General features: G+C 56.1%; 1 protein-coding gene across 2 annotated transcripts in view; it reads right to left on the bottom strand.

Moving 5' to 3' along the window:
- Positions 1-6,452, bottom strand: part of SLIT1 (slit guidance ligand 1) — a 61,356-nt gene extending 54,904 nt beyond the window's left edge. The window contains exon 1 of one of the 2 annotated variants that reach the window (XM_069019851.1): positions 6,250-6,452. In XM_069019851.1, the coding sequence (XP_068875952.1) occupies positions 6,250-6,452 (203 nt within the window). The remainder of the gene's footprint in view (positions 1-6,249) is intronic. The other variant, XM_069019852.1, reaches the window with a different exon arrangement.
- Positions 6,453-14,290: the final 7,838 nt, after the last annotated feature.

Here is a 14,290-nt window from a genome sequence, read left to right as displayed (position 1 = left end):
GGACAAGTGCACCTCATCTGCTCAGTTACAGGTGCCTTCTCAATCCCAGAGCAGATGGGTCTCCTGGAGCACCCCATTTGGGATGTAGGGCTTCCTCCAACCAAGAAATATCCAGGGCGAGGAGCTTGCATCTCTCTCAGTCTTGGTGCCCAGGGCTGCTCCTTGGCTGCATCGCTTTAAAAATTAATCTTCCCTTTTTCTGATCTTCCTCCTCTAGCAGCCTCTCTCCCCCATAGGACACTTGCCTCTGCTATTTTGAGCAGCAAGTGCATCCAAAATGCATGCCAGGGAAGCAGACAGTCAGCACAGCCTCAGAGCCTGAATGTAGCAGATGATTCCTGAGGGGACAGCCTTGGACCAACCCCACACAAACACCATGGAGAGGTCTCCTCCATCCCACCTCATTTCCTTCTCACTTCCAGCAGTACCACAATCCCAAGGACCCGGCTGCAAACTATCCTTACTGCTCACATTGCTAATTGCATCCTGGTGATGTACAGCAGAAAAACCTCTGCTCCCCTTACCATTCCTGCCACTGCCATCCCTGGCTGTCCCTCGAGTGGGGGACAGGGGCCAGCTGCTGGAGCTGGCCTTGGAGCTACTCGCACTGGAAGCCTGCCAGGGAGCAGTGATCTGGGTCTGACGTCCCCTGGGATGAGGCCATTTGCTAACGCACAACTGTGTTTTTTACTGCTTTTCAGCAAAACACACATAGAAACATCTCCTTGCCTCTCAGGTTTTAGGAAGGGTTATTTCAGTAGCAATAAAGATCAAGAGGGCACGTCCGCAGCGCTAAGTACCTCTGGAGTGGGCAGGGAACCATGAAGGACTCAGAAGCAAGACAAAGACAGACTCCCTCAGCTGCCCACATGCACCTCCTGCTCCAGTACTCTCCTGCACCAGGTTGCCAGAGAGCAAATCAGTGCAAGGATACAGGAAAAGCCCCTCTTCAGTGGGAGGTAACGGGCTTGTACACCTTTCCCTGGACAGGACACCCTTTCCCTGCCCACACCACCCTGGTGGTACCCCAAATCCCTTCTGTTCCCCCAGGCTGCAGGTTCTGCTGCCCTGTGATGGTCCCTCGTGCATCCTTTACCTTTTATAGCTGCCTCACTCTTCTGCCAGCCAGAGTTTTGATAGGAAACAATGAAGTAGGGGAGAATGAAACTCAAAGCAAATGCACGTCCTGTAATGAGTCTGTTTCTGTAACTGGACTGTTTCTGTGTGTGCTGCCCTGCACTGGCACCGTGGCCACCATGCCCAGCTCACCCTGGGGCTGCAGACTCTGGGCACAGCAGCAATGGCATTTGAAGGTGCACGTGAGAGATCCATAATTAAAACTGGAAACAATTCCCCTTCCTTGCTCCCACCTCAGCAGCAAGGAATGGCTGTTAGCACAATGCATCACTCTGGAGGACCAAAGTGGCAGCACATTTAAGGCAAAAATATCTGTTTTAAAGGATGCAATAAAACAGAGCCAGGGAAGGGTTTATAGGGAAGCAATTGTTGTGTGGGGTGAGAAGTGGTCACCAGAGGCCAATCTGCCTGGCTTTATTGCCTGTTACTGGTGACTTTTCCCAACCAGGGGACAATAGATCCTCCACTATCAGCCTCGACTTCAGTCAATACAAACACGACATAGTTTTTTAAACTAATATTTTTCCAGCATGCAATTCCATAGAGAGTGAGAACGCAGCGTTACCATGGCAATATATAGACAGCATCTGCCTTGGACGTAGCTGAAGGGAGAAATTGGAATAGAATTGCAAATTTCCTCTGTCCAGGAAGGCTCCCAAGGAAGCCACTGCAGTGGGCTGGGCAAGCTACCTTCCCAAGCCAGCCTGCATCCTCCCAGTGCCCAGCACTGGCTCTCCTGAGAGCTGAGGGCTGCAGGGCCAGCCAAGCACTGCCCTGGCTGGACAATGGTCCTGCATCCTGCCCCAGAGCTCTGCAGAGCCTGTGCAGACCCTCTGCAACCAGACTGCTCACTGAGAACTTGCCCGGGCACTTCAGGGAAGGGAGAGGTTGACTTCCTCAAGGTGCTTCCTAAGAACGAGCATTCCTCAAAGCCCCTGAAAGGAGAAGCAGCCCAGCAACCAGTGTGGAATGCAGGAGTGTTGCTGCCATACACCAGCCTGGCTGCTGCAAGACATTTTGATTAACTGGTGAGAGGTAGAAGCAGGTGAATGTATTGAACATGCTCTGGTCAAGAGCTTGCTGCCAGAATTGTGGCAGAGGATGGTTGGGCAGTATGCAAGTGTGCTTCAGGTGCAGCCGCCCTGGCATGGTGCTCTCACACCCAAAGGCTGTAGCACAGCACCCCTTCCTTCCACCAAAGCAGACAGAGGGATGGCAGGCTGGCTACAGACTGCATGGGGCCCATTTCAGCACAGGCAAACCCCCAACTTTGGGAACCAGGCAAACAGAAGCCCCATGAAATGTTGAGACCAGGGACCCTGGAAGGGAAAAGCCAGAGCCAAGAGGCGTGCAGTGATGGGGACCCCCAAACCCAGCTCTGCTCCCTCCCACATGCAGGGAGGGACACTACACAGCCCACAGTGAGATGGTGGATGTTCAGCTCATGGGAAATGAGGAAAAAGGGGCAAGTGGGGCAATTCTCAGCTGTCAGCCAAAAACTTCAATAGCAGGAGAGTGTGACGCCATCACAGTCAAGTCATCCCATACAAGCAAAGAGCTGGGCTGGAAGCTGCCATTTGACAGTGGCAAATTTGCACTGATCCTGCTGGTGTGGGGAGAGCGATCCACCTCCCCACCAGGGCAACCTGCTCTTCAGAGACACTGTCAAAGGAAGAAAGAAAGAAAAGCAAGCAAATGGGGAAGGGAACTGTGACCTTCTCCCACAACTCTTCTCTGGTGGCTGAAGCCTGAGGGACTCCTGGAAGCAGATAACACTGTAGTGCTGGAGGATTATCACCCCATCCTGCCTACAAAGCCTTCAGGCCTCTGTTGTGCTTGCCAGAGGTGTAGGCAGAAGCACAGGCATCTGTGCAAAGTGCCCACAGACTTTGCTGCTTCCCGCCTTGCTCAGCCCCGATCCAGTCAGAGGGCAGGTGCACAACCCCCATTTATGTTGGGTTGCAGACTAAAAGGCACTTAGGGAGCAATGTGCTGTGGCTTGGCACAAGGGGGAGGGGTCCTGTCCCCCCCATGCAACCATCACTCATGGTCCATCTTAGACATGTCTGCAGCCCTTAGTTTCTACCAACAGCATGACACCCACCAGGAAGGTATCACAGGGCAAACTGCGAAGCAGAAGACAAGACAATTTTCCCCCAGCCCATGATTCTCCAAAGTTGCAGTGACTCTGCAAGGCAAGTAATTCCCTCTTCTTCAAAGGAAAAGGGTGTATTTCAAAAGCAATGGAGCTCAAACATCGCTGCAGAATGCTGCTGACTGAGTCCCCACTATGGCAGTGCCAGCAGCAGTGCTGCCCTGTCCAGGGGCTTAACCCATGCCACCGTGGGGCTCAGCCAGGTGGGAGGCTGGAGAAAGCCTGCAGGCTCCAAACACCGCACTGGCACGCAACAGGAGAGAAATTCAGTGGCAGGGACACCACTGCTCACTGGCACTGTGGGGTGCATGGTGAGGTTGGCGTCACTCACACTGTGCATCTCAGGGCTTAGGAAAAGAGGCAGGCAGTGGAGAGCACTGGTAAGAGGTTGATGACTTCCCACAGAGAGCTGGTCCCTGGAGAGAGCAAGTCCCGAGCACAGGCCCTGCTGCAGACTCCCCTGTGGCTGATAGCTGACCTTGCTCCATCAAACACTGAGAAGTTGGAGACTACAAGGTTGCAGCCTGCTTACAGGGAATTGAAACTCACTTACGAGCTGCTACAGCAGGATTTCACTGCTAGGAGATAGACCTGCTCTGCACAGACACCCTCAAGCACCTGCAAGGGTGTGCAAAACAGCAGGAAGTAGTTATCCAGCAGACAACACCCACGAGAGAGCAAGCATGTCTAGCTCAGTCCAGCCAGAAGATCCGGCATCGCCAGCTGCATTAAAATCCAGAAAACCCAATGCTGCTGAATGGCAACAGACATGGAGGACCAGGTCAGTGGAGGCAGAACGAGAGACAGCAACAGGACCCACTGCCAGAAGGGGAGAGATGCCCTGCCAGGGCAGGAGAGGGACACCCAGCAAAGGCATCCTCCATTAGCTCATTCCAGCATTGCCTCATTTGAGCAGTACTGAGCACCTGCCCAGCGGGCAGAGGTGGGGACTGAATGCCAACTCACCCCAGGACCCTGCACCCAGGTGCATGGAGAGCTGATGCCAAGGACCCCATTAAGCTCCCTGAGAGGCAGAAAGGGCTAGTGCAGGCTATGCATAAACCTCCCCCCTGCCCTGGACACAGAGGGAAGGGGGGATCCTGTCTCAGACCTCATAAACTGGGTCTATGGGATGGCAACTCACAGCAGCCTGGTTGCCGTGCTGGGTAATAATCATTTGTATGAGGATAATTATGGTGGGAGAAAAGAAAACTCCTCTAAAGTGGTATCCTGCAGAGCTCTTGACGCTGCACGCTGGGTGCAGCCCTGGCAGCTGCCAGGCTGTCTGCAGTCCCTGCATGCAGTCCTTGCCTGCAGGGTCTCTGCCCATCTGCAGGCAAAGGGCACAGTCACGGTTCAGGAGCTGCAAACAGCACAGCACAGGGCCAGGAGCCCCGTGTGTGGCTGCTCTAGAACATATCCTGCAGCTCTCCTGCCCAAGGAGGCAGCAGCTCAACACTTCCCTGCACTGCAAGGGGGATGTGGGAGCAGCCTGGCCCCAGGGCCAGGGCCAGACAGCTACTGTGCCACTATGCTCTACTGCAGCTACTGGGATGGGGCACCTGCTGCTACTGAGTAGAGGGTACAGGCTGGGGACAGCCCTGCTCTCTGGCCGGGACAGGGTTCCTGCACGCCAGGAACCTGCTGCCAGCAGCAGGTTGGACACGTTCAGCTCATGCTGCTCGCTCTCCCTGGGTGGGGACCCCGTGCAGCCACAGAACCCCAGGCAGGGAGACCTGCCCAGCCAGGTGCAGCAGCAGAGGCACCCCTCCTGCTCAGGGGAGCTCAGCACAGCACAGCCGGCTGGACCATGACTGTGAGAGAAAAGCCTTCCTTAGTGGGGCCCAGCTAAGAGAGCCAGGGACACCTCCCCACACCCCTGAGGACGTGGCAAGGGATTTGATGAGGACTGGGGTGCAGGCACAGGGGACTGGAGAGGATGGGTGAGCTGCCTGGCTCACGATGGGTGATCAGCACGGCGGAAGGCTGGTCAAACCGTGGGGGAGTTTCAAGGGGAGCTGGGGGAATTGGAACTGATCCTAGCATGATGTGCGGCACTCCCAGGAGAGCTTCCTGGGGACAAAGGGGTGCCCAGCACAGGTAGGGGCTTGGGGTGACAGAAGCCCTCAGAGAACCTCTCTGGCTGTGTAGCTACCCTCTGACAAGTCCCGGCAGGGGTGGCCACACACCTGCCGGGGGTGCTGTGCGGCTCGCGGACCCACAGGCGCAGTCCATTCTGGGCTGCCCCAGCGCAAATGCCCCCCCGGAGCAACCCACTCCCTCGGGCACAGCTCTAATCCCAACCCGCTCCGCATGCTTGCACAAACACTGGCACACGCGGGTCCTTGGACATGCCGGACCCCTTGCACGACCCTCACACAGAGAAAGGGTTACACACACACCCTGCCCCAGCAGGCTCTCTCACACCCGCACTGCTCTCCACCTCAACAGGCTATTGCACCCCCCTCAGGAAGGGGATAATGCACGTAAACTCACCCAACAGGCTCTTCCACGCATATCCCCCGGACGGGAACTTACAGACACACAACCCCCGGGCGTAGCGGGACACCGCACATCACCCACCCCACCAGGTTCTCGCACACGCACCTTTTGGGCGGCCGACCGTGGCCCCGCGGGCATTTGCACACGTACTGCCCTGAACAGACACGGTGGGCACTTGCACACATCCCAGACAGGCTGCTGCACACCCCCGCCACGGACGGCCTCTTGCACACGCGTCCCCTGACGGGCTCCCGCACACACTCCTGACAGGCTCCCGAGCGCGTTCCGCTCCCCCCGCGGGGTTCTTGCCCACGCGGCCCCGCGGGGCACTCGCTCCCCACGCGCTTTTGGACACGCACTCTCGGACAAGCCCCCGGCCCCGGCGCCCCGCCGGGCTCCCGCACCCCGGCCCGCCGCACGCCCACCGGCGGCGGACAAAGCCCGGCGGTACTCACAGGCGCTCGGTGCCGCGGGGGATGCTCCGGGGCACGGCGCGCAGGGCCGAGCCGTGGCAGTCCACCGTGGTGCCGCTGCAGGCGCACAGCGGCGGGCAGGCGGCGGCGCGGCCCCGGCACAGCGCGGCGCACACCAGCAGCCAGGCGGCGGCCCGCAGCCCCGCCGGGACCCCCCCCGGCCCCCCGGGGGTCGGGGCCGCCATGGCAGCGGGCAGCGGGGTCAGGCGCTGCGGCCGCTGCGCATCACCGGGGAGCGGAGCGAGACTGGGCTCCGCGCGGCTCGGCTCGGCTGCGGGGCGAGAGCCCCGTCGGCGCACACCCGCCCACCCTCACTGCCGCCCCATCCCGCAGCCCAGGCTCAGCCCCCGCGCTGGCTCCTCCCTCCCGCCCTCCCCGCCCCGACGGGCCCCCCCGCCACCACCCGCGCCCCTCCCCGCGCCCCCTGTACCCGCGGCAGCGGAGGTAGCAGCGGTCCTGGCCGGGCAGGGCACCGGCACCCCGGTCGCCGGAGCCGTCGGGGCTCTGCACCGCCCCGACCGTGCAGGAAGGCGGGCTCCGACTCGGTCCCCCCGCCCGGGACAGCGCGGTTGGTTCGCGGAGCATCCGACTTCCCCGGGAGAGGCTGCGGGTTGCCGGGTGGCGGGCAGCGGCACCCGGGGAGAAACAGCCTGTGAGCCGGGCGGCCGCAGGCAGAGCATTCCCCTCTCCTCAGGGGTGCCAAAAGCTTTCGCATCCCCTGGTGTACTTAAGGCAGCGTTGGCCTGTCTCCCACCCGGCAGCCCGAAGCCCCGTCCCGTCATCCACAGAGTCCAGGTGAGGCACGGGGACCTGGCAGCCCACGGGGACCGCAGGACAGGCTGGTGCTTGTCAACTGGGATGATGCCTGGTCCCTGAGTGGGAACCCCGCGGCTCAGCACCCCAGCGTGCAGAGGGCACTTGGGTGGCAGCTCTGCTTTGTGCTTTGCCCCACACGCAAATCTTGAAGTCCTGGCTGTGGCATTAGCTATGTTCTTTTCCATTCCAGAGGAACATCATTAAAAATAAAGTAACCAAAACGTCTTTTTGGCTAACCTACAGGGAAGAACAAGGCAAAATACACCTGTTTCAGTGCAAAAAGGAAGTGAAGCCAAGAAATCTTGTAAGCTTGGCCCTAAACAGTTGACATCTCAGTAATGCAAACATTGCATTCGTTTTATTGCCTTCCATTTTCCTCCCTGAGATCTGCAAATGCAAGGCAGGAGGTGTATCCAGGAGGGCTGGTCACCTGTTTTATTAATGTCACCTGAAACACTTGTAACCCCATGGCTCCAAGAGCCGAGTCCTTAAAAAAAGCAACAGGCATTTTGATATGCCCAACACAGCCCTGGCTTGTGGCAGCAACTGCTGCAAACGTCCTCCTCAGAGAGGAAACCCATGGAAGGAGGGGAGATGGGAGCCTGCTGCACTGTACCACGTGTGTGAGCATGGACACCGCAGTGCACACTCATTTCCCAATCCAACAGAGCATGGTGGGTATTTGCAGGGGTGGTGGCAGGTCCCAGGGGCTGGAGTGCCTCTTAAATCAATGTCCTCTGTGCATGGAGCTCCACAAGCTCCTTAATCAGGGCAAGAGGGAGGTGTCTGCATGGAGTCCTGCTCCAGCGAGGACCACCTCATGCACACACAGGGTTGCACCAGCTTGGCCCAGATCAGCAGCCCTTTTCCATCCCAAATGCTGGCTCCCATCATCTGTCTGCATTTTCGTGACATCTCCTTCCTCTGGCCCCAGTCCCAGGAGGAAGCTGTGCCTGAGATGGATGAAAGGGGTTTGTTCGTTGTTGCTACCCAGCAGCCCTGACAGCAAGGAAGATGAGCTGCTTCCCAGGACTCTGAGAGCCGACCCCTTGCTGGCACAGCTTCTGCAGAGGTGGCCCTGCAGTCTCTCCTGGGGCTCCCAGGGAGATCCCGGTGGCAACGGCACCTGAAGGGGTCTGAACTGTAGACCTTGGCTGAATTTTGGGGGGTGAAGGTTGTTTCAGAATGGCTCGGTGTCCCCAAAAGGCTGCTATCAGTGTGATGCTTGTGATCACCCTCCCTCACAAACTCCCCTTCACCGCTTGGCTGTCAGAGCAGAACTGGGTCTTCCTAACCTGCCCTTTACCTCTGGCGCTGGCAGGAAGGCGGGAGGCAGCAAGGGATCTTGTTTCCTCCATTTTTCAGGCACTTGCCTCAGGCAAACCCTTGTGATCCTCAGAAAAAGCAAGCTCCTTCCATCTCTGCATCCAGCTGCAGCAACACCCAGTCACTTATATGGGGCTGTGGTCTTGGCAAAGGGAGTAGCCAGCAGGGCCTGGAGCCCATCATCACCCATCCTGGTTCCAGTGAGAGTGCGGGACTGGGAAGCTCAAAACCCTGTTTCAGGCTGACATCCACATTTTCTCCTGTAGGTACCTCAAGTCCTGCTGTTCTCTGTGAGCTTTTTGCCTCCACCTGCCATGCAGCCAATGCCCCATGCCCCAGCACCATGGGGCATCCCACTGAGCTGGGCTGCCAGCCCTGCCTGACTCCTCAGCATCTGCCCCAGTTGCAAAAGCAACACCCTTTTAGGGCTGCCAACACAACAAGGGCTGGGTGAGCCAGGACAGCAGTGTGGAGGGACAGGCTGTGTACCAAGACCCTCCTCCCACACCTCAGCCCCTGGTGCATTTGGGTGATCCCAAGTCACCTAGGCACCCTGATGGGGTGGGCCTCAGAGAAAAACAGCTGCCTGGGAAAAGCCCAGGGTTCCACTGAATATGGATGAGGAGCAGGGAGAAAAATAAACCCCAAACTTCTTTATCAGGGGAGGCCTGGTCCTGCCGTCTGCCACCGGGATTTGGGCCAAACTGCTTGATAGAGAGAGAGACCATCTGGATCGTCTGATGGGCTCTGGGCTTGGTTAAAATGAAGCAGAAGCTTTTTTTGTAGGAATTTTCATGGGAAGATCCGGGGAAGGGTTCCAGGGTACGCGCCAGACCTGTCGTGCAAAGAGATGCGAAGCAGCTACAAAGCTTCAAACAAAAAATTGCTGCCAATATTAAGCCAAGCCCCTCAGGGCAGCATCCAGGCATTTCCTCCCACTCAGGATGGGTCACAGCTTGCCCCTCTTAGCTCTCCCGTGGGCTGGGCTGGCACTGAGTCGCCTGATAGCACCTTCCAGCACGCCTGGGCTTCAAGGCAGTGTGCTGTACCCTGCACTGGGCATGCAGGGGGGGAGGCAGCACACTCTGGCCCATTTGTGCCACACTTTGAAGCAGTGCTGCGGCTATCACCTGCCCACAGCAGTGCTCAGCCTTTCTCAGAGTGGGATCAGGCACTGCTGCAGAGCAGAAGTGTTTTAAACAGAGGCAGTAGGGTGGGCTGGCTGTGGCTGGACACCAGGTGCCCCCCAAAGCCACTCTGTCGCTCCCCTCCTCAGCTGGCCAGGGGAGAGACAATGTAATGAAAAGCTCATAGGCCAAGATAAGGCTAGGGAGAGATAACTGGTTACCAATGCGGGCAAAACAGACTTTACTTGGGGAAATTAGTTAAATTTATTACTAATCAGATCAGAGTAGGATAATAAGAAATAAAACCTAATCTTAAAAGCACACCTTTCCCTATCCCTTTCATCTTCCTGGGCTCAACCTCACTCCCAGTTTTCTCTTATCTCCTCCCTATCAGTGACTCAAGGGGATGGGGAATGAGTGCTGTGGTCAGTTCATCACACTTTGTCTCTGCTGTTTCTCTCTCCTCAGGACAGGCTGCAGGCAAATCTCTGCTCCACTGTGGACCTCCATGAGCTGCAGGGGTACATCCTGCCTCACCCTGGGCTTCACCACAGGCTGCAGGAGAATCTCTGCTCTGGTGCCTGGAACACCTCCTCCCCCTCTTCTTTCAATGACCTTTGTGTCTGCAGAGCTGTTCCTCTCACGTATTCTTTCTTCTCTACAGCTGCTGCTGGTGTTGTGCAGAAACTTTTCCCTTTCTTACGTACATTATCCCAGAGCTGCTACCACCATTGCTGATGGGCTTAGCCTTGGGCAGTGGTCAGTCTGTCTTGAAGCTGAGTGGCACTGGCTCCACTGGGCATGGAGGAAGCTTCTAGCAGCTTCTCACAGAAGTCCCCCTACTACCAAAGCCTTGCCACGCAAACCCAACACATGCCTGCACGGTGCCTGCTCCAACCTCCTGCTGAGGAGCATTGCCAGCAGCAGGATCTGTCATCCCCTTGCACTGGGGCTGTGCTTTGAACCCTTCCTCCCACCAGCAACACCTGTTTGGGGAGCAGTGGCCATAAGACCAGCTGGAGATGTGTTGGGAGCAGAGTGGCCGTAACCTTCAGCTTCTTAGCGTCCCCCAGAGACTTTGTGCAGGGTGGGCTGCTGGGCTGTCCCGGGCCACATCTGTCATGCCTGGCCAGCTTGGCTCATGCTGGGAGGCCAGGCTGCCTTTGTCCTGCCAGACACACTCGGCTTGGGAGAGTGAGGCATTGTGTGGGAGCGGGCCGGCATGTCAGCCCCATTAGGTACCTGTTGGGCTCCTGCAGCACGACAATGCCCTTGATGGGTCTATTATAGAGTGGTGCGGGCAGCTGGGGCCACTGGGATCACAGTAAATCTTGCCTGGTTAGCAGCAGCAGTAGGCAGGGCTGGGATGTGCTCTCTCCTGTGTCTTTCCAGGGACAAGCCCTCCCTCACGAACAGCAAGAGCATCACCCTGTGAATGTGGCCAGCATTGCCTTGCAAACTGCCAGCACTGCCCTGTGAGTATAGCCAGCATCACCCGCTAGACCCTGCCAGTGTTGGCTGTGAACACCACCACCATCACCCTGCAAACACGGCCAGCATTGCTCTGCGAATGTGGCCCTGCTGACTGCAGGAGCCAGGCAGCTCTACTGCCTGGCCGCCTTCACCACTGGGACCAAGTGAAAGGAACAGCATCCATTGACTGCTCTGAGATGATGCAGGAGATGCCAAAACTCCCAAGTAGGTGGATTTGGTCCCAGCCTAACACAACAGGGATCATCCAGGTAGGGGGAACTCTGTCTCACTGCCTCGAACAATTGTGGAACAGCAGGAGGGTGACAGTCTGCAAGGCACAGCATCCCTGCTTTGTGGCATGGCTGAGCAGAGGGGCTGAGCCCTGCAGCCTGGGTTCCCAAAACCAGCTCTAGCCTACATGGGAAACATTTGCACCAAGCAGCCCAGATGCAGATGAAGAGATGCCATTCCCAGCACGGCTGGACACACCAACCGCCTGGGAGCCCCGCGGTGCAGTGCAAGGTGGTTTGAATAAACCACACGCGAGGAGGTGTCTGTGAAGCGCCTTGCACATGGAGATGCTATTGTTGGAGCAGGGGCTCCGGGGTCCCCAGATGTAGCAATTGTTCCACATCCGCGCTGTGCATACACACACACTCTTTCCCACTCACTCTGCCTGCAGCCACTCATTAACCCTCCTCAATGAAGATGCATTGGAGGGATAATTTACTGTTTAATAGACTAACTTTCCATTTGCTATTGCCAAGAGCATCCAACATATTTCTCCACGGTGCCATAAACTGCAGCTCCTCTGCCATAAAACCCTGCCTCCCAGAAAGAGCAGGTGGGTTTTCAGGATTCAGCTGACGACCTTGGTCACGGGGTAAGCAGAGACACTGTGTTCTGTTGTTAGAGGAACAGGGCTTGTTTCCACCAAGCCCTTTCACCCCCATTGCACTGACATCCCCGCACTGGGAAAACATCTAACCGGAGAAATAAGGAGTGCTTCAGCCTGATGGATGAGGGAGGCAGAGCCTCTGTCCTGATTTTGTTGATGAAGATGCCCTGGGTGCAGACGAGCATGCCTCTGCTCCATATTTATGGCTAGCTGGCAGCCAGTCCCACACTGGGATGTGATCAATAAGCTGCGTGCCTGCTTGGGCTCATTGTGCTTCCACAGCTGCAGATGGCCTTTCTGTGCCTTGTCAGTCCCAAAGTTGTGAGTATGTCTCTGTGTCCTTGCTCCTCCTTTCCCAGCCCTTACAGAGTCACAAGCTACTAGAGAATGAAAGAAAGTCAGATTCTGTCAGATTCTGCTCAATGTGGGACAAGGGAACTCCTTCCAGCTCCACTTTGCCTCCATCACCCAAATTTCCACACTGTAGAAGAGAAACTTTCAGGGTGCAGGTTCTGCAGGAAGGAGCACCAGCCCCAGAGGCATGAGCCTGAAGGATTGGCTACCAGGGTCTGGCTCTGAAGAATGGCAAGAGGACGCCAGTAGCCAAAAATAACTTGAAAAGGAGAGGGAAAGGGTTCAGCTTGCCTTGTGACAGCTCTGCTTGGTCCTGGATGCAGGCAGGGACTCTCCTTAGAGCTGGAGGACCATGCTAGGGGCTACTTGCAGAGCTGATTTTTGATTTTGAGGACATCCTTCTCCAGCCTTCTCAGTGCTCTTTATGTTTTTGTTCACTTCATTTATAGCCCCAGCTTCCCACCTCCTCCATCTGCCAGATGCAGCCAGGGAGGAAGAACCAGGCGTCTCCAAGCCTGCCCCCAGCACATCTGGCGTGGGGCCCCCAGTGCTGCGGGGCAGGGGGTCCTGTCCCGCAGCGTGTGCTGCCAGCCCCCTCTTGTGCTGCCGCTGCAGAACGGCCTGGGAGAGGCACAATGGAGCCAGAGGCTTTTGTGCCTGAGGTTGCCGAGATCCTGCTCCACAGGAAGCAAGGATCAAGCTTTGTAAGCAAAAAGGTTGGAAGAAACAAACTCTAAAACAACCACAGGTCAACACAGACACCCCCATATCAAAGACCTGTGCACACACCAAGTTACACGCAGCCACGATGGCCAAGGCAGGTTGGCACCTCTGTTCACCACAATTCCCAGTGGCACAGGAGCTTCAGCCAAAAGCAGAGGATCAAGTGGGACACAATTCTCTCTGGTGGAAAAGGAGATGATCTTAATATCACGTAAGGCACTGCATGGGAGGGCTGGGTGGTGGATTTGTAGATCTTCCCCAACAGCGAGGCAGGGGAGGCTGGTTTAGCTTGGGAGAGGAGGAACTGGGGAGGGGGCCACAGAAATGACCACTCCAGCTGTGACTCAGCAGAGAAAGGAAAACTTGTCTCCCTCTGACCCAAACTAAAATTGAAGGCTGGTGCTGGGAAGTGTCTGAACCTCACCCTGTGATGCACAGCTGGGGACAGCAGCTCCTTGCAGAGGAGCCCCAAAACAACCTCATCACATTCCTCATGTGTGGACACTCCCCAGGAACAAAGCTGGGCTGGAGCAGGATGGGACCAGAGAAGTGGTACCAGTTGAGATCCCACTCCGGTCCACAGCACAAGTGGGACCCAGCACAGAGATCTTGGCACCTACATGCCTGAACAGTTTATGAGCTTCAACACAAAACCCTCACTGGAGAGATGAGCAAACAGAACTAAACATGGTAATTTATTCACTCCATGAAAAAATATTAGTTAATCCAAGCCAATGAGATTGTAAAGCCTGATAACTGGTCTGGCTGGTGCCAGTATCTATCGCTAGCAGTAGTCATGGTTTTTGTCTACACTGTTGCCCTAGGCAGTGAGATGCAGCAGCAACATGACAGCTCCCAGCCACACATGATAATTTAAGAAAGAGAAAATATCTTATTTCAACTCCAAACCAGGGCAGAGCAGTTTAAAAAAAAAATCAAGACAACTTGCAAAAATTGATTTAGATAGCAGTGACACTCTGAAGAACTTATTTGCAAGTCTGTGCTGTGCAATTTGAGATAAAAACTGTTTAATGAAATGAAGGTGAGCACTGCCTGTTTGCTTTGTAACACCACTGCTGTGTGTACATACCAACAGGCCAAAGCAAACATACTGAGAGATGAGTAATCCCCCTTTAAATATATACCTTCACCCAGTGTTGGGTCCCAGTGGCTGCTGCCCTCTCACTTGCAGTCAAGCATAAGTGCTTGGATTGCAGCTTCAGAAGCCAAAAAACATTCATTTTTTTAAATTATGTAAGCCAGATAAAGCTGTCACTTTGAATCACAGCTTTTCAGGGGGGTGATA

This window comes from Aphelocoma coerulescens, chromosome 6, assembly GCF_041296385.1.
Source record: "Aphelocoma coerulescens isolate FSJ_1873_10779 chromosome 6, UR_Acoe_1.0, whole genome shotgun sequence".
Lineage (NCBI taxonomy): Eukaryota > Metazoa > Chordata > Aves > Passeriformes > Corvidae > Aphelocoma > Aphelocoma coerulescens.
This window is presented reverse-complemented; position numbering and strand designations above follow the sequence as displayed.